Here is an 18,890-nt window from a genome sequence, read left to right as displayed (position 1 = left end):
CTAAATTTTACAATTATCTTGAAAGGTTTCAAATTCTGTCAGCCAGGCTTACATTTATTGCAATTTGACAACTTCATGGAGATAATTTCATCCAAATATTTGTAACACAGGTCTATTAAAATAAGATGAATTTGCATATACAATGAAATCACCTAAAGCCACGATAAGTACAGTCATGTGACTTTTTTGTTGCACGTCCACACATTTCACAGAAATGATGCTTTACATCATCATTAGTTTCACAGTTTCCCTAATACTGAATATAATTAAGGGTTTCAGAGGATATTTTCTGCAAGTCGTACAACATTTTTTTTTAAAAAAGGTCAATTGAATCTTACATAGGAGAGAATTTATAGAGAAGCCACACACAAAAAAAGATTGATTATTGAGGTTCATCTGTTATGTTGTTTTTAAATGCAGCATTTGGCCAAATTCATAACTTTCATTTTGGATGCCATGCGTTTTAAGGCACTTGAGAAAATGCCAAACCCAGTCCAACTTATGGGAGAAATGATCATTAAATGAAATTTTACACAGCAAATCTTTTCATTTTTTCTTACAGTTCAACAGTGTCTGGCTATTTGATAAAAAGGTTCAGTGTGGTTGACTCCAAAGGAGAATGACAATATGGCAAATAATTAAAGTTAGCTGAAACCAAAAGAAAGGATTAAGTAACATAAAGAGTCAATACTCAAAGTATGCCCATTTACTTACAGTATTATGGAGTTTGTGGTCCTATTAAATCAAAAAATTCATTAGACATTACAGTTTAATATTACAGCTGCAAATATATAATCTTCTGACCCACAGGGTTTACAAAAGTTTGATTGAATCTTCCATGAGATTGCATTTGGAGCTTTATCCCTCATGAGTTTGATTAAATACATTTCATCCCTCTCTCTCCCCTTCATCATTTCCATGTAGGATATTCCTGGGTTATGACAGGACTCCATTCTGTTCACAACTGTTCCTAAATCAGAAATGAACAAAAACAGTGGGGGGATCATGGAAACTGCTGTGATGGGAGAGCGAGCAAGTCTGAAAATGGCCTGACGGACTCAGTGAGCGAGGGATTGAGTCTGATCAACACTCCCAGCTCTGTTTGGCTTGTTCCAGGCCTGATACTCATAGCTCGGGAAATGGGGGGGGGGGGGGGGGGGGGCGGGAGCAGGGGGGGAATATACCCCATTCCCAACTAGCAGGAGATACCTATTGCCCAGCAACAGCCAGCAATCCATCCCCATTTATCTCATCGCTCTCTCAAATGCTTGGTTGGGCATTTGTAACTTGGGAAGAACTTGTATTCGATTTCAGGATTTCACCAGAAACAATGATGATCCTAATTCATTGTGACAGACAGAAGGGACATTCTAATGACAAAAAGTGTGTAAAGCAGTTGCAGATTTAATCAGTGGTATATGAGGCATTAGTTAGTGTGGCTAAGGCCACTTGAAATAGAAGTTCCCGGCATATTGGTGCAACCTATGAAATAATTTCTGGTCAGTCATTTCTGCAGAAGCGTGAAGATTTATCTATCTGCAGTTTAAGGAATTTGAGTCCTAAACTATATTTAAAAACTTGTCCTAATGTAGTAAAATGTTATCGATAATGTCCTTGATACACATTATTCTATGAAGAAGAAAGAACAGTAAATGCAAAGAGAATTGTTTGTTCATTCTGGTATTGTTAATGTAGTCTGGGTTGACAAAGGAAAAGCCATAAACAATTTCAGCCAGTTCTTTGTCGTCTGTGGTTTAGATTTTACCTACTTTATTTTCCCTTGTTCTTTGAAATTCTATCATTGTTAGATGAAGGAAAAGTTCACCTTGGTATTATGCCTTTTCCATCAAATGATGTCTCAAAGGGCTTTGCAGCCATTTAAGTTCTTTAAATACACATGTAGTCACTGTTGGAATGCAGGAAATATCGCAATCAATTTGTTCAGAGCACAGTCCAGCAACCAGCAACAATCTAGCAATCTCTTGAGTGAGAGATAAATGCTGGCCAGGATTAAGGCTGTGTGCAGGAAATGAAACGTGATCACTTTTGGAGGGACACTTACAAATTGAAGAAACATAGACATGTTCACTCAATACGATTCATGATGTTTTTTCCTCTGGGTGGGTCTGATGTCTTTGTGTCCTCTTCCCACCCCACCCCAGTGCTGCACACTGCCCTTGGCCAGGAAGAGAAACATACAGATTCATTGTCAACTTCACCCCCTCACCTTCCCTAACCGCTAGGTGGGCTTGTGGCCTAAAGTCTATTGGATGAGTCAAATAAAAGTTATTTTAACAAACCTTTCCCGCCTGTGAAAAGAAAATAAATAATTGATATAATTGAACACAGTTTCCTTGGACAATTATGTAAACATTGGTTGACTATATTCAGAAGCCCATAGCTTTAAGCTATTATTGAAATCCCGAGGCATGTCAGCAAAAGTTGATAATAGAGGCAGTGTTGCAGCTTTAGTAATTCTGCTGGCATCACGTTGCAACACAGAAGGACGTAATTGCCTTACACTTAACTTGAAAGTAAGGGACACTGCCAATTATTTATTTAATTATTCAGACCCCCAGCAGCAGGGTATTTAAACAGGTTGGGATGGTGGTAGGATAAGTGGTCTTGACATCATTGATAGTTGTGCTTTAGTTTAGATAAATACAAGATCACACTTTTTAGTACATTTGCTGAAACACTGGGTAACAATGGACTACAAATGATTAAAGCCCATAAAGTTACAGCACTGAATTAACATGAAAGGTGGTTGACCAATAGTCTTATAGCTCCTCTTGTAGGAGAGGTGGGTTACACATGCACACATAGGGGCCAGCACACTGACGGACAGTCCCACGCCAAATTCATTTTCTTAGCAACTAAAATAGTCCCTTTAATAAAAATCTCCTGAATAAATAACTGCATTTATCTTTTCATTTTAATTTATAAAAGAAACATCTCAATTTAGAGTAAGTTCAACTGTTTACAAACAATCCATGTTTACCTTTTCCTTTGGAGCGAAGCAATATTTCACCTCAGTGAAGGGAAAGCCTTACATGTGCGCAAATAAATCAAGTTGCTCTATGATCATCACCTAAGTTACTAATTTCAGGTCTGAACCTAAAGAGTGCTTCACAAAGGACACCACTGCACCACACCACCATCAACAACGGTGTCAGGTATCAGTCAAGGCATCTTGGTGACCCAGAGCATGAATCCTTCTTTCCTTTCCACGAGCTGATCATCTCTTTCCTTTTACAAAGATGTTGTCCTAGGCAAGGCAGAGGCAAATTTGAAGAGATAGACTCAGAAATCGGCATCCCATCCAGAGTTATCATCAGGAGGTGGGTCATCATTATCTTCAGGGAAACTGTCGAAGTTGCTTGTGTCTGTTGGAGATGTCACCTGTGTAAATAAAACAACCCACCGTTTTAGTCAGTGACCTACATAGCTCACAGGACCAGTGCATTTTAGCTTCAATCAGGTCTTCGTGAGCTCAGTCATTAATGGAAGAACTCAGTGGGTCAAGCAGCAACTGTGGAGGCAAAGGGATTCTTGATGCTTGGGTCGAGCCCCTGCACAAGGGCTGAGAGTGTGCGGGGGAGACAGCCATCATGTGGGCGAGAGTGATGGGGGAAAGACAGGGTCTGGTTGGACATACATGGAAGAAGCGGGGAGGGTAGGTAGAACCAGGTGGGTGATGATGAAAAGTAAACCAAGGGAGAATATACCCTGGTGGAAAGTTATATGGGTAATGGGCAGGTGGAAGCAGGTGAGGTAGGGTGATGAGTCTAGGTAAATGGCGGGCGGAAGAAAAGGTGAACAGAGAAAGAGAGAGTCCAAGTGGACTGGTGGAAGTGGGAAAGGAACACAGGTGGGGGGTTACCTGAAATTGGAAAATTCACTCTTCATATAATTGGGCTGAACCCCAATTGAAATATGACTTTTTGCCCTTCTGGTTTACACTTGGCCTCACTGTGGCAGTGGAGAAGGCTGAGGATAGACAGGCCAGTGTGGGAATGCAAAAAGAAGGTGAAATGACATGCCATGGGAAGCTCAATATGACTGCTGTGGACAGACTGCTCTGAAAAATGGTTTCCTGGTTTACATTTTTTTTTCCAATACAGAGGAGGCCACATTGCAAGCAGAGAATGTGTTGGCCAAGTTGGAGAGGTGCACATGTATTCTCTGCCCCACCCGGGCGGGGTGTTTAGGTGGCTGGTAAGTGGAAGCTGTGACGGGTGGTGGGATTCCCTTGGCGGGAAGTTGAGGGTGCAAAGGCTAGTGGGGTGAATTATCCCCAATCCCATGTGCTCTGATTTTATTCACTAACGTCTGTGTGGTACCTTATCAAAGCTTCGCGAAGATTCAAAAGATGCCATATCCACTGCGTCCCTCTCATTTATTTTACCTGTCGCAACCCAAATTAACTTCAACAAATATGTTAAGCATGATTTCCAATCATAAATCTGCCCAGCTCTATTATTATTTTCTATTATTTAATACTAGATTCCACCATTTTCCTGACTTCTTGTGTCAGGTGGATTGGTCTAATATTGTGTTTCTCCCATTAGTTCCTTAGCATGGTGATCTAGAAACCTATCTCATATCATGTGAATTTACCCAACTCATTGTAACCACTGATTTACTTTGCCTCTTCTACATGGGATCAACTTTCCCCATGACTACTATAATATCTTTGCTACACCCATCACAAAAGCTCCTATAATATACATTGAGTCTTCCAGTATCAAGACTGTTGAGGATCTAAAGACAACACCTAACATTGTTTTCTGCTCTTGCTATTTCTTATTTCCATTCAAACAAATTCTATGTCTTGGTTTTCTGAGCTCAGACCCTTTTTTTTAACCCATTCTTTACCATTAAGCCATCTCATGTCTTATCTTGGAGCAAGGCTAATTTTGATGGCATTCCACTTGATCTTGCAAAGGATGACTGGGAGAAGGGTCATCTGGCAAGTGGGAGGCTTTAAAAAGTGAACTATAAAGAGTTCAGGGCCAACGTGTTCCTGTTTGAGTAAAGGACCCTGGGTGACAAGAGACTTGAAGAGCTGGTCAAGAGAAAGGAGGCTTACATCAGATTTTGGTTGCTGGGCTCATTGAATCCCTTGAAGAGCATAAGAGATATAAGAGTACATGTAAGAAGGAAATTAGGAATGAAAAAAGGGGGCCTGCAATAGATTTGGCACAGAAGTTCAAGGAGAATTCTATTAGTATATTAAAATGAAACAGGTAACCAGGGAGAGAATAGAGTCTCATACAATAAACTACTGGAGGGGGTTCTGAGAGACAGGGCCTATTTGGAAAGGCAAGGATTGATTAGAGACAGTCAGGTGTGCTTTGTGCAATGGAAATCATGTCTTGTGAACTTGAATACATTTTTTTTGAAGAGGTAATGAAGATGGAAGAGGGTAGGAAGGTTGACACGAACGTGACAAGGCCCCGCATGGTAGAATAGTTGGGAAGGTGATATGACATGGTGACCTGGCCAAATGGATACAAGATTGGTAGGAGTCAGAGGCTCGTAGTGGAGGATTTCTTTTTCTCAGATTGGAGGTCTGTGTCCAATGCTGTTGCCACAGCGTCAGCGCTGTCTTCAGTTTATCATCTACATTCATGATGTGGATGAGAATGTCGTTGGCATGCTAAGGAAATTTGCAGATGACAGGAAAATCTGGGTGTAGTGGAGAGTGACAGTTGTTATCTAATATCCCTTTTACATTGCCGTGAAAGACTGGGAATTAACCACCTTTTAACAGCTTCACTTACTTGTGTGAATGCAATGAATGTGGGATTGGGGCTGGTCATTTTCATCCCGGTAATTACCCGGCAAGGTAGGTAGTATCAGAGCTGATGTGTTTCAGCTTTTCTTGGTTCAGTGTGAACACCTGATCTGGCTTTAAACACGGGTTGTTCATTCGCCAATTCAGTGGGATCTCTGTGTAAAAGGGGCATAAGATTACCATAGAATCTTGTTGAACTAAGAGAGTGGTCTAAGGAATGGCTGTTGGAATTTAACACAATGCTAAGTGTTATACTGTAAATGGAAGGCCTCTGGAGAGTGTTGTTTGACAGATAAATCCAGCGATACTAGTTTCCTGAAAGTAGACAGAGTAATGGCACAGGTAGGCAGAGGAGTGATACAGGTGGACATGTGGTGAGGAAGATTTTGCCTTCACTACTCAGGGCATTGAATGCAAGAGGTGGGATATCCTGTTGCAGCTGTTCAAGACATTGGTAAGTCCAAAGTTAGAATATGACATTAGGGTATAGAAAAGACTTACTGAGACTGGATTGGCTGGGTGCTTTTTGCTTGAGCATAAGGCTGAGGGGTGAGCTTATAAAGTTTTAAAAATCATGTGGGACATTGATAAGGTGAATGGTCACAGCCTTTTTCCCAGGACAGGGGAGTCTGAAACTAGGCATGGATTTAAGAATGAGAGGGGAAAGTTTTAACAGCAACCTGAGGGGTACTTTCTTCATACAGAGGGCAGTTGGTATGCACAACTCCTCTCCCCATAGCTCATTCCCTCTAATCCAGGGAAATCACTTCTGTAGCCTTTCCACATCCTTCCTCTAATGGGCCGACCAGAATTGCATTGTTTGCTTCTTCCCATGCTCTTCATTACACTGGGCAAACTGTTTACATCCCTGACACCAGATTCCCAAGACATTTGAGCAAGAGTAGCGACAAATTAGCAGGTGAAGAAAGGAAAACACTTCAGGATCTTGTCAAAAAGAGTGTGATGTTTCTTTCAGACTTGTGAGAATCACTGGTCCATACCCACTCAAACTCCAACTCAATTGAATCATGTTTTGGGAGCACAGAGAGGTTCAGTGAAAGCAACAAGAGCATTTTACCTCCCAAACCACCCAAATTCCTGCACTCTCAAGAACCCCCCAGCCCCACCTTTGGCAAGTCTTGCACTGACCGCATCAGCCAACTCAGAATCCACAGAGTTGAAGTAGAAGCAAGTTGCCCTCTGCCCAAGAGACTGGCGAAGAAGAAGGGTACTGCACCACTAATTATGCACAGCATTGATGTATTACTGTGTTTTCTACCCATTTCAATTCCCTGCCCTATCACCTTGCTGAGGAGTCGTGTCATGCACTGCCAGACTGACACCACCCGCAAAATTGGAGGAGCACCTCATATTCTGTCTGGGTACCCTCCAACTGGATGGCATTAGCATCAACTTTTCCAATTTCTGTTAGCCCCAACCCCCCCCCCATCTATCCTTATTTCTCCTTTCCTTTAGCTCTGCTTCTCTCTCTCTCCTTATCCCAGATCTTCATTCACAGAGTGAAAACTCCCCCTCCCTCTATCAACTCTCACTTCTTCTCTCTCCTATCCTCTTATCCATACCCAATTAACACCACTTGTCTGTTGGTCTGTACTCCTCCCTCTGCCCTTCTCCTCAGCCTTTTAATTCTCACACCTGCTTTGAAGAAGGGCTCAGTTGGTTTTATATCTTTACCTCCGATGGACGCTGTGAGACTTGCTGAGTTCCTCCCGCCTATCTGTATTTTTTTTTCTACACAGGGCAGAGCTTTGAAGCCACAAACATTAAATTTCAAAGTGAGAGCTCTTTTCAGAATGAAAAACGCATGACAGTTCCTCCACTTCCTCAGGAGTTTAGTATAACATCGGAAACCCCTGCAAGTTTCTACAGATGCATCTGTCTATAGTAGTAATTGCTGGGCATTACAATGGACAGATACCATGGATTGGAATGTTTTAGAAGGATATGGATCAAATGCAGGCCAATGAGACTCGGCCAGAATCCCAGATGGTCACCATTGATCAGTTGGGCTGAAGGGCCTGTTCCATGCTGTCTAATTTTATGTTCAATGATACTAGAAATTGGAAATTGTAAGAATTAGGAAGGAACATAACCATAATTTTTGGATTAAAATAATAACCAGGAATAGAATGTTCATCATCTTATTTTTTAGAGGAATTATCGTTGCTCTTTGCATTATGTCAATAAATGTTGAGGAAAATCTTTGCCATTAGGTATTTAGAAAATTGATCTGATGGAATGATTTAAAGGCAGTAACCTAACATTGTGTTGGATCTCCTGACACTTACCACTGAACCCCAAATTGAGAAACTTTGTGACATTCAGCTGGTTGCTTCCAACTCATTGCACAGATAGCTGGAATGTTAATGGATGTCAGGAGAGGTAAAGAAGGTACACAATACAAATGTACAAGGACATGTTGGTTAAACACTTACACTAGGTACAATTGGAGGTGTTAAAGTGCCTTTCCTTAATCCATCCCAGTTAAAACCTTCAAACCATCTGAAAAAGAAACACAATGCCTTAGTTGTACAAGCGTCAATAATATTTTCAGTTTTACACAAAGCTTCCAAAGTGGCTCCTGGTCATTTTGAGTCACAATATATTTTCTCTGTCTAAGATTCACGCCTTTGACATCTCAAACAGGAATGTGAATTCAATGTAGTTGACTTTCTGCTCAGGGTTAATTTTCACTGAGATGTAAAGCGACAAAATTAAAGAACATAGTCTCACCCAAATATCAGAGCAACAGCATTTCTGCTTTGTTGATATAAATGATTTCAAATTTATTGTCAAGAGTACATGCATGACATCACATACAGCCCTGAGATTCTTTCTCAGCATCAAGAGAGAATCATCACTTATAAGTAGTGCAAAAGAAACTACACAACATACGCATGTAAACAAATAAAGAAATGCATACAAACAGAGAGGAAAAAAAATCAATGAAGTCCTTAAATGAGTCCCTGATTGAGTTTGTCATTGAGGAGTCTGATGGTGGAGGGGGAGCAGCTGTTCCTGAACCTGGTGGTGCGAGTCTTCTAGCACTTGTACCTTGTTCCTGATGGTAGTAGTGAGAACAGAGCATGTGCTGGATGGTGTGCCTCCTTGATGATTGCTGCTGTTCCCCAATGGGAGTGTCGAACATGGGGAGGGTTTTGTCTGTGATGTCCTGGTCTGTGTCTACTACCTTTAGCAGGGCTATTGGTGTCCCCATACCAAACCGTGATGCAGCTGGTCAGCACTTTCCTCCACACATCTGTAGAACTTTGTAAGGGTTTCCGATGTCATATCAAACTTCCGCAAACACCTGAGGAAGTAGAGGCACTGACGTGCTTTTTTTTCATGATGCCATTAGTTTGTTGATTGCAGGGAAGATCCTCTGAGATATTGACTTCCAAGAACGTAAATTTAAACACACACACACACGAACGAGAGGGCTAATTGGCTATGCCGAAAATTTTTTTCTAGTTTAAGCAAGATACCCAAATTCTATAATTACATTCACATTAGCAAGTGACTCTTCCTATTATTGGCAAAGCTGAAAATAAGATTGATTTGTAAATTACTGAACTGCATAAAACTCTTATCGTGAGGTGTCGGTTTTCCTACATATGTGAAGAAGTGTCAGACATTCAAAGTTCTTGGACATTTTTTATTGCAGTGAAAACATATATTGAAGAATACAAGGCAAAAAGATTGACCTTACCAAGGCTGATGGTGATATTAGATGCAGAGCTGAATGGTAGATGGAAGCTTGGAGACTCATACCTCTGGTTCAAGAACAGTTTGTTTCCAATAGCTATAAGATTCTTGAACCTCCCTTTGTTACCCTGCTCCAACACCACCAAAGGACAGTCTGCACAATTGGAAAGTCACTTTTTATTACTGGGGTAACTGTGAATATTTATTATTTATATATCTTTTTTGAATATTTATTGTGTCTTTTTAATTCAATTTTTAAAATAAAATACCTGTTTAGCTCCAGCAAGTAAGAATTTTGATGTGTACGAAATTGTACTATATTGAAAATAAGCTCATGATTATTATCAGATGTGAGGCCCACCATGGCCTGAAGGTGGGGACAGAGTAGTGCATTGGAAGGTAATGTCATAATCAATAGGGCTGCAATATTTCATTCAATTATACTCCATCACAGAATGCAATTGGGGTGTTTCAACAAATCAAGTCCTGTTGTCATATATCCTGAAAAGGCAGTACCTTTTCATTTCAGAAAAAAAAACATAGCGTATCTGTTGTCAGTGCTCCTGGTGCAATGGAACCATTCTATAACTTGACAGGTACACTCTCTCAAAGACCCTCACAGCTAAAAGGCAGCAAAATGCCACTCGTTTGCCATTGGTACTGCATATTGCTGCCGAGGTACTCCTGGCAATATTATGGGAAGTCACCAAGAATACTCAATGGTTATGGGAATGAATTTGCAATGTTGAGCGTGTCTTTAGGATGGGCACACAGGCTTCTAAGTAAGCCATTCTCAACCTTATTTTGGCTCTGGCCCCCTTAAGACTCTGCTCAAAGGTTATGAACCCCCTTCCCCGTGAAGCAGTCGAGTTTGGTTGCCTTCTTCCGTACTTCTCTCCTGCCAACTACATTATAAAAAAAATCAAAATATACGAGGTGAAAAGTAAACAACATCTTTACTCTGAGCATTACAGTTGAGGTTTCTGATACCAGAACAAACAGACTAATAGGAAATCATTCTTTTTGAACATGTAGGAAAGAAGAAAGCATAAAAATACATATTACCAAAAAAATTAAAAATTCTTAAAGTGCAATGGTTTGTGAATAATGAGTCATCATGGAACCTTAAGCATAAACCCGAGGATGTGAACATGTAAATGAAAAATTTAGTGATGTTCCTGTGCAAGTTCTTTAATGACCATTGCCATCTCCAAATTCTTCTACAAACAGTGAAGTTATTCAAAGGAATAATTTCTTTGGCATTTAAGTTCATGACATCAGATATTATTCTGAACACTTAAGGCAAAATAAGTCATTTAGAATCAGAATTTATTATCATGAAATTTGTTGTTTGGCAGCAGAATCAAATGGCAAATATTGCTATAAATTACATTTCAAAATAAATAAATAGTGCAAAAAAAAGGAGAAAGTGAGATGGTGTCTGTGGCTCATTGTCCATTTATGAATCTGATGGCAGAGGGGAAGAAACTGTTCTTGAGAGCTCGTCTTCAGGCTCCTGTATCTCCTTCCAGATGGTAGCAGTGTGAAAAGAACATGGCTTGTGTAAAATTTCCACTTTGAGCCATAATCTACTTATCTTGCAACTAATTTTTGTGACATTCCAATAATCATCTGCTTGGGCATTGGCCTTCTTTCGAAATTATCTCGAAGGTTTGACGAAATCCAAGGGTTTCCCTTTCTTCTCTTTACGCATGGTTTCTGTATTTTTCAGCTTAGTTTGGCCTCATGCTTTCGTTTGACCATGTGTTCAAACAAATCAAACATATGGGCAGAGAAGGGTTTGTGACCAGATGATAAGTATTCCACTGAATACTGCCGACACTTCATTTTTGCCGAGGAACTCATGGGTAAAATTATTTCTGAAAGTAACAAAAATTAACTATTACCAAACCAAAGCACTTCTTACAAGAGTTAGTTCAAAAGTCAGGTTCAATTCTTTGGAAAATAATGAGCAATACATACCTTCTTCAGTAAAAGTTTGCAAGGGATATACATTCAATAGCTGTCATAAAAACACAAAGCAAAACGAGGGCCTTGGCAGATGCGAGAAATATGGAGCGAAACCTTTCAGCCTGCATGCTTAAGAAGGTGATCGAACAAAAGAGGAAAACTATGTAGAAGGCAATTCATAGCTCAAGCTGGCTCCATGTCAGTCAAACTCAATCATGTCGAAGGAAAGGATGGACTGAAAACATTGTTAATTTTATGCATTTATCTTGGTCATTCTAGGGCTGTCTCCAAATGCTTTCAACCTTGCAAAAAGTTTCACATCTCTTGGCAACTATACAGCAAAGTCCAGCAGCAAAGTTTTTTCCTTCCCCTCCCAAAATGTTAAACCCATTCAGTTTCCATGCCCCTCCCCCCCATACACCTCATTAAGGATTTTAGTCTGTGGTCCCCCTTAAATGTGCTGTTGCGCTGGGACAGCTGCAAGTTGTGACTTTATTTGTTCCACTCCTGCCCTACTTATGTGGGAAAAAAACTGGTCCCAATGTCTCTGGCTTGGCGTCAGCCTTTGCCATCTCCTCTTCTCTCATGTCACGAGTACCAAAAGCACTTTCCTTAAAGACTGGGTCTTCGTTATTAAACCTTGCTACTAAGGAAGGAAACAATTGATGCTGAGTCTGACACCATTAGTGAGGAGACACATGATGGAGTAGTGGCCGGTAGGAGAATACCAGCCCTCTCCAGAAAAGAAGAAATAAAGTGAAGAAAATACAAAGTTCAAGAAATGCAAAACATAACAAATAAAAGATAAAGTTGTGGAGAAAAGAAAGAAAATGGCACCCAAGAAGGAAAAAGTAAAAACAACGGGGAAAAAAAAAGAAGAAAAGACACCGGAAGAGAAAGGAGAAGGCCTTACCTGCGTGAAGAAACAGGGAGCTGTCGTGGAGAAAAGAGCCCGCTCCCTGAGGTTGGTGACGACCTCGCAGAGTCGCGACCTCCCAATCGCTGGACTGCAAAAATGGCTCTCTGAGCCAAAAAAAAGCGCGCAACTGCGCATGCGCACACTAAGGAAAAAGAGAATACTGATGGGAGGGGGCCCCAGCTGAGGAGCAAGCAAACACAGCGCGACCAGCTGAGGGATGCCCAACAACAGGGCTACCAGCTGGAAGAAGAGGAAAGCAACAGGAAAGGGAGTGATAGGAAAGAAGAACAGCAACAGGAGGCCCAACAGATGACTAGCCCAGAAGAAGAGGACCAACAGCAAGAAGCCAAGTAAGAAGAAGCCCAGCATAGAGAGGCAAGCTACTCAACAAGAAAGTCAGAAGAGACACAGATACAAGGAAGAGAAGTAGAAGACACAAACACAGGAGCAGACATAGAAGAGGAGGAAAAAGACCAAGCTCTGCACAAAGAAATAGAAGGTAAAATAGATGGACAGTATATAAATAAAAAAAATTTTCAAAAACAAAGAGAGCATTAAAAGAATGGTTGACATTAAAATTTAGTGAAATGAAAAGAAAGATGAAAAGTACAGAAGAAAAAATGAGTAGAATAGAGCTGGTCATGACAGAAATAGGGAAAAGATTAGAAAATGTGGAAGAACGAGAAACAGTTGTAGAAATGGAAGTGAATGACTTAAGAAGAAAATTGGAAGAAAGTGACAAAAAAGTTATAGAGTCACAAGAGTTGTTAGCTCAGAAAATGGATATAATGGAAAATTATAGTAGGCGAAACAACATAAAGATAGTGGGCCGAAAGGAAGATGAAGAAGGCACAGATATGAAAGAACTTATAAAAGGATGGATCCCAAAGGTCCTGGGAATGCCGGAAATACAGGAAGGAATGGAAATAGAAAGGGCACACAGAACACTAGCTCTGAAACCACAGGCACAACAAAAACCAAGATCCGTTTTAGTAACATTTCTGAGATACACAACAAGAGAAAATATACTGAAGAGGGCAAGGAATAAAATTGGAGAAGACAAAAAACCAAGGGTCAAAAACTATTTTTTTACCCATACATAAGTTTTGAATTCTAAAAGAAAAGGAAGGAATTTAATACAGCAAAATCGATCCTATGGAAAAAAGGTTATAAATTTATGTTAAGATATCCAGCTGTGCTTAAAATATTTATCCCGGGGGAGCAAAACAGACTGTTCTCAGGTCCGGAGGAAGCACGAGAATTTGCAGAACGCCTGTAGGACAGAAGGAGAGATGAAGAGATGTAACAAGAACAAAGAATGACAACAAAGTACATATAAAGATGTAAAAATAATGTATAAGTAAGAACTAAAGAAGGGAAAGTAAAGGGAAGAAAGGAAGTAAGGGGGGGGGAAAGAGGGTGAGCTTTGTTATATGTGAAGATAAAAGTCTTTTCTGGAGGGGGTTGGGTGGGAGAGAATAGAAGTCACTGTGAAATCAATTGACGCTTGGGAAAGGGTTCGCAATCCAAATGGAGAGGGTAGTTGTGGTTCCCTGGCAAAGGACAAGGGGCAACTCAGAGAGGGTGGGGGGGGGGGACATTTGGGATTAAGGGAATTTTAGATGTGGGAGTTGTTGAAGTATTTTATGTTTTAAAAGTGTTGTCATACATTGAGTTCAAAAAAGGAAAACTGAGAGATGAAAATGGGGAAAAGGGGAGAGGTGGTGGTGAGGAAGCGGAAAAGAGGTGTAAACAGAATACGAGATGGCCTTGTTGAACTATATGACTATAAATATTAATGGAATACATAACCAAATTAAACGAAAAAGGCCATTAAATTACCTGAAAAATAAAGAAAAAAATAGACATAGCATTTGTGCAGGAAACACATCTAACTGAAGTGGACTGGGTAGGGCACGTAGCGGCAACATCATATAATTCAAAAGCCAGAGGTGTAGCTATATTAATCAATAAAAATGTACCAATCAAAATAGAGGAGGAAATAATAGATCCAGCAGGGAGATAAGTAATGATAAAGTGTCAAGATATATTCAGAATTCTGGAATTTGATCAATACTGAAGAGGGCGCACAAAATCAGTGAACTGGTGCGGACTTGGTTATATGGTTATATATGCACCTAAGGAAGAGGATCAAAAGTTTATGCAGGTTATTTTTTTGAAGATTGTAGATACGCAGGGGAATATATTGATAGGAGGGGATTTTAACCTTAATTTGGATCCAAAACTGGACAAAGACTAGCTTGTCTTATGTCTAAATTGTGCTTATACAGAAAGACAGTAATAGTAAACAACTCACTCACTTCATAGAGACTATCACAGTGTAATACACTGCCAGTGAGCGCCAGCTCTAGTACTGATTCCCATGTGTTGAAAACAAAATACCATAGTCTCAACAATAGTCAAGAATTAATGAAATTGTTTTAAGTATAGAACAAGATATTCAGATATGAAAGACTCACTTGTGTTTTTGAATGTCTTTAACTCCATTTTTCAAATTCCCGAGTCTTTCCGATGGATTGTCCCTATTAGGAAATAGTGGATAAGCCTTTATTAATCTCTATTATTTGGCCATCATATTTTGAAATGAATAAACTGACAGTTGGTTTCAGATTAAACATTTTGCTAGTTGGATAGTTTACATCTCCACCATGACGGACTCGACCAGAAACCTACCTGCAGAGTTTTTTGATGAGGTTAGCAGCGTTTTTAGTAATTTTCTTTGGAAATTCAATCATGTCGATCCCACGAAGAATTATGTTGTATGTTTTCATGGGATCTGGCCCTGAGAATGGTGGACTTCATAAAGGAAGAAGAAGCACAGAATTAAAAGCAGTTTCACGCTGTGATCGACTAAACCCACATTGTGCAGTTTTCCTTTTTTGAACTCAATGTATGACAAAACTTTTAAAACATAAAATACTTCAACAACTCCCACATCTAAAATTCCCTTAACCCCAAATGGTGACAGGATCATTAAACATTCAAACCAGCAACAACTTCTGGATTACACATATTGTGCAATTCGTTATATTTGGAAGATAAACTGCTGTCACTATATCTCTCATATTCGACACAAGGTAATACTGGTTTGCAACTTTAATCTTGAGAAATTAGTGGTCTTCAAGTACCTTAAATGTTTATATTTTGTTACGTGAGGCTTTTAATAGACTAACTAAGCCATAATTACTGTCTGCAAACTCTCCTGTCTTAACAATTCACTTTAAATGTGTAGGTTCTAGTTATATAGAAAATCATAGAAGCTTAAAAAAAACTTATGGGACATAAGGAGGCTTTTAGACTGACACATCCCTGCTGGCCAACTATGGACCTAATGACGACCACCCATCACTTGGTCCATAGTTCCTGGCTCTTTTAAAACTCATCCAAGTAGTTTTTTTTTTCAAATAAGGTGAGCTCCTCACCTGCTTCCTGTTAGGCAGTGAGTTCCAGATCCCCACCACTCATGCTTTTTTAAAAATTGAAGTATTCAAAATTTCATAGATATTAAAATAACATGTTATTTTTGAACATATTTTATATAAATTGTAATATAAATGTGCATTATATAAAGACCTTGATATATTTATACAAATATTAATAATATATATTTATTTAATGGTCTCTATGTAATCTCATTTCATATTGCACTGTTTATTTTGCATTTCATAAAATGCTTTCGTGCTGGCTACATAGAGTTCCTCTGTGGTTTTCTGTCTTCTTCAGTGGACTGGCTACCTGCTCTGCCATATCACATTATTGTTATTCCATGATGGGGATCCCACTGAACTGATGACTGCCATTAGTGGAAGGAGTCCATTCTAGAGACTCATGGACACCTCTGGAGACCCTGTTGATTCATGTAAAACCCAAGCGTCAATTTGTCTTCAACCGATAAGCACAAGATGGCAAAGCAGGATGAATATGAGTGACCCTAACTTTCTTCTGCATTACTGCCACTTCTTATCATCATATCTTATTGCGATTATTGATGTTAAGTTAGAAGGAGAGGTTGAATAGGTTGGATCTTTTCTCCCTGAGGTGACCTTGTTGGGGCAGATAAAATCATGAAATATTGACAAGGTAAACAGTCAAAATCTTTCTCGCAGGGTATGGGAGTCTAAAACTGGAGGCAATAGATGTAAGGTGAAAGGAAAAAGGCTTACGTAGGATCTGAGGGACACCTTTTTCACACCTTTGGAGCGAACTGTCAGAGGAAGTGAAAGGTACATGAATGGGAAAGATTTAGAGGGAAATGAGCTGAATGCAGGCAAATGAGATGAGCTTGGATTGGCAAGTTGGATGAAGGCTTGTTTCCATGGTGTAAATTTCTATAACTCCATGACTGAGGGAGGAATAATGGCAGCACCCTGAGCAAACCACCTTAGAATGAACTGGAGAAGTTTATCTCCATTGGACCAAACAAATGAGGGCTGGTTCACTGTCATTCTTGAACGGTGGTACAGATGTTCTATGCACGGCTCCAAGGTTACCAGCTCATTCATGTGACTTTGTCTGTTTCCTCTCCTATCTCAAATGCATGCTGATAGGCTAATTTTCCATTGTGAATGACCCCTTAGTTCAGGTAAATGGAAAAGCAATCAAATAGAGGTTGATGAATATGTGTGAAAGAATAAAGATGCAGACAGGGCTATCAGAAGTAAAGGGGTTAGATATGGCATGAATTCAATGAACAGAACCTAAGACACAGATGGCAGGAGTAGGCCCTCTGGCCCATTGAGCATGCTCGTCAATTAAGATCATAGCTGATCTGGCTATGGACCCAACTCCACTTACCTGTTTGTTCCCTGCAAACGTTAATTGATCTCCTATTCAAAAACGTATCTATCTGTGCCTGAAGAATATTTACTGAGGCTGTATCCACACAGAATTCTACAGATCCACTACTCTTGGAGAAGCAGCTCTTCCTCATAGTTGTCTTAAATCTATTCCCCAAATCTTGAGGCTATGTCCCCTACTTCTAGTCTCACCTTCCAGTGGGGAAAAAAACCTCCCTGATTCTATTTTATCTTTTTCTTTTATAACTTTAGATGTTTGTATAAGATACCCTCATCTAAACTCCACTGAGTGTGGTCCCGGGCTATTCAGTCTCTCCTCACAAGCTCCTCATCACTGAATCAACCATTTGAACCTCTTCTGCATCACCTCCAAAGCCAGTAGCTCTTTTCTCAAGTTAGGAGACCAACACTACACACCATACTCTATGCATGGCCTCGGCAGTACCCTTTACAGTAGTTGCAGTAGAATCTCCCTGCTCTTAAATTCAATCCCACCTACAATGAAGACCATTTGCCTCCTTGATTACCTCATTACTTGTGATTCATGCGCGCACACACTCCCAAATTTCTCTGCATAACAGAATATTGCAGTTTTTCATCATTTAAACAGTGGTCCACTGAACTTTTCCTTCCATAGTGGATGACCTCACATTTACCCACCCATATCTCTCCCCGGGTGCTCTGTGTCTTCTACATATTTTGCTTTTTCTGCTCAATTTGGTGTCATCGGCACACTTATTACTGCACTTGGTTTCCTTCTCCGAATCACTCATATACATTGCGAACAGATGTGAGCCCAGTATGGGTCCCTGTGGTACTCCACTAACCATGGAGTGGCCTCTTTCCATGCTGAAGTCAGCAAGTCATATCTGAACTCCAATGCCACATAAAACTATAAAGCCAGTGTAGGTATTGTGTGCTGGATCTCTGAAGTGAAGCCAAAACCCCAAATTTTCTGACCTTGAAGAGAGAATGCTGTAATGTTAATTAGGCTGCTAACTTTCTAGGAATATATCGGACAATCAAAACTGTATTTACAAACAATTATTTACCATTCAGATCTAATTATAATTATAAACTTTGTGAAATGTGCATTTAAATTCAGTTTCTGCTCATATTTGAACAGGGGTTCTGCTGAGATGATGCACTATGCCATTGATCAAGGAATGGAACACACAAGGAAGGCAAACTTGCATCTCCATATACAGGAGATTGTTAAAACTGCTGAGATCACCATTGACCCTTCCTCTCTTTGTGAGATTTACCAGGAGTGTTTTACATCTCATCGTAGCATTGTTGACAATTCCTACCATCCATCCAACAGTCTTTTTGACCTTCTTCCCTTGGGAAAGAGATACAGGACTGGGACTGCGAAAATGCATAAATTATTTTTGCCCCCCCCCCCCCCTAGTCTGTAAGACTAATGAATGATACCCTATCACTATTAAGGTCTCTTTGAAGTATATTTTATTAACTTTGAATTAAATTTTACTAATTTATTGTGGCTATATTTTGTTTTATGTGATGTGGAAGGTATACCCCACTTTCTGAATACTCGCTTTACAAAAATTCGCTTTTACGAAGAAACCTATGTTGGCTACCCGAAAGTTAAATGGGTTTTGAATGCAGAGCAGTGAGTGTGACTTTGCTTTACATC

At 39.9% G+C, this 18,890-nt stretch overlaps 1 protein-coding gene across 3 annotated transcripts in view; it reads right to left on the bottom strand.

The window, feature by feature from the left end:
* Positions 1 to 1,151: 1,151 nt before the first annotated feature.
* LOC138744465 (cGMP-dependent protein kinase 1-like) overlaps positions 1,152 to 18,890 on the bottom strand; it is a 592,254-nt gene continuing 574,515 nt past the window's right edge. For 2 of the 3 annotated variants that reach the window (XM_069900680.1, XM_069900681.1), the window contains 4 exons: positions 15,111 to 15,233; positions 14,897 to 14,959; positions 8,257 to 8,323; positions 1,152 to 3,402 (listed from right to left, as the gene is read on the bottom strand). In XM_069900680.1, the coding sequence (XP_069756781.1) occupies positions 3,304 to 3,402; positions 8,257 to 8,323; positions 14,897 to 14,959; positions 15,111 to 15,233 (352 nt within the window). In that variant the 3' untranslated portion in view covers positions 1,152 to 3,303. Of the gene's footprint in view, positions 3,403 to 8,256; positions 8,324 to 9,452; positions 11,407 to 14,896; positions 14,960 to 15,110; positions 15,234 to 18,890 lie in introns of those variants that run through there. The other variant, XM_069900682.1, reaches the window with a different exon arrangement.

Source organism: Narcine bancroftii, chromosome 10 (assembly GCF_036971445.1).
Source record: "Narcine bancroftii isolate sNarBan1 chromosome 10, sNarBan1.hap1, whole genome shotgun sequence".
In the NCBI taxonomy this organism is placed as follows: domain Eukaryota; kingdom Metazoa; phylum Chordata; class Chondrichthyes; order Torpediniformes; family Narcinidae; genus Narcine; species Narcine bancroftii.
The sequence above is the reverse complement of the archived record's forward strand: the minus strand, read 5'-3'. Positions and strand labels throughout refer to the sequence as shown.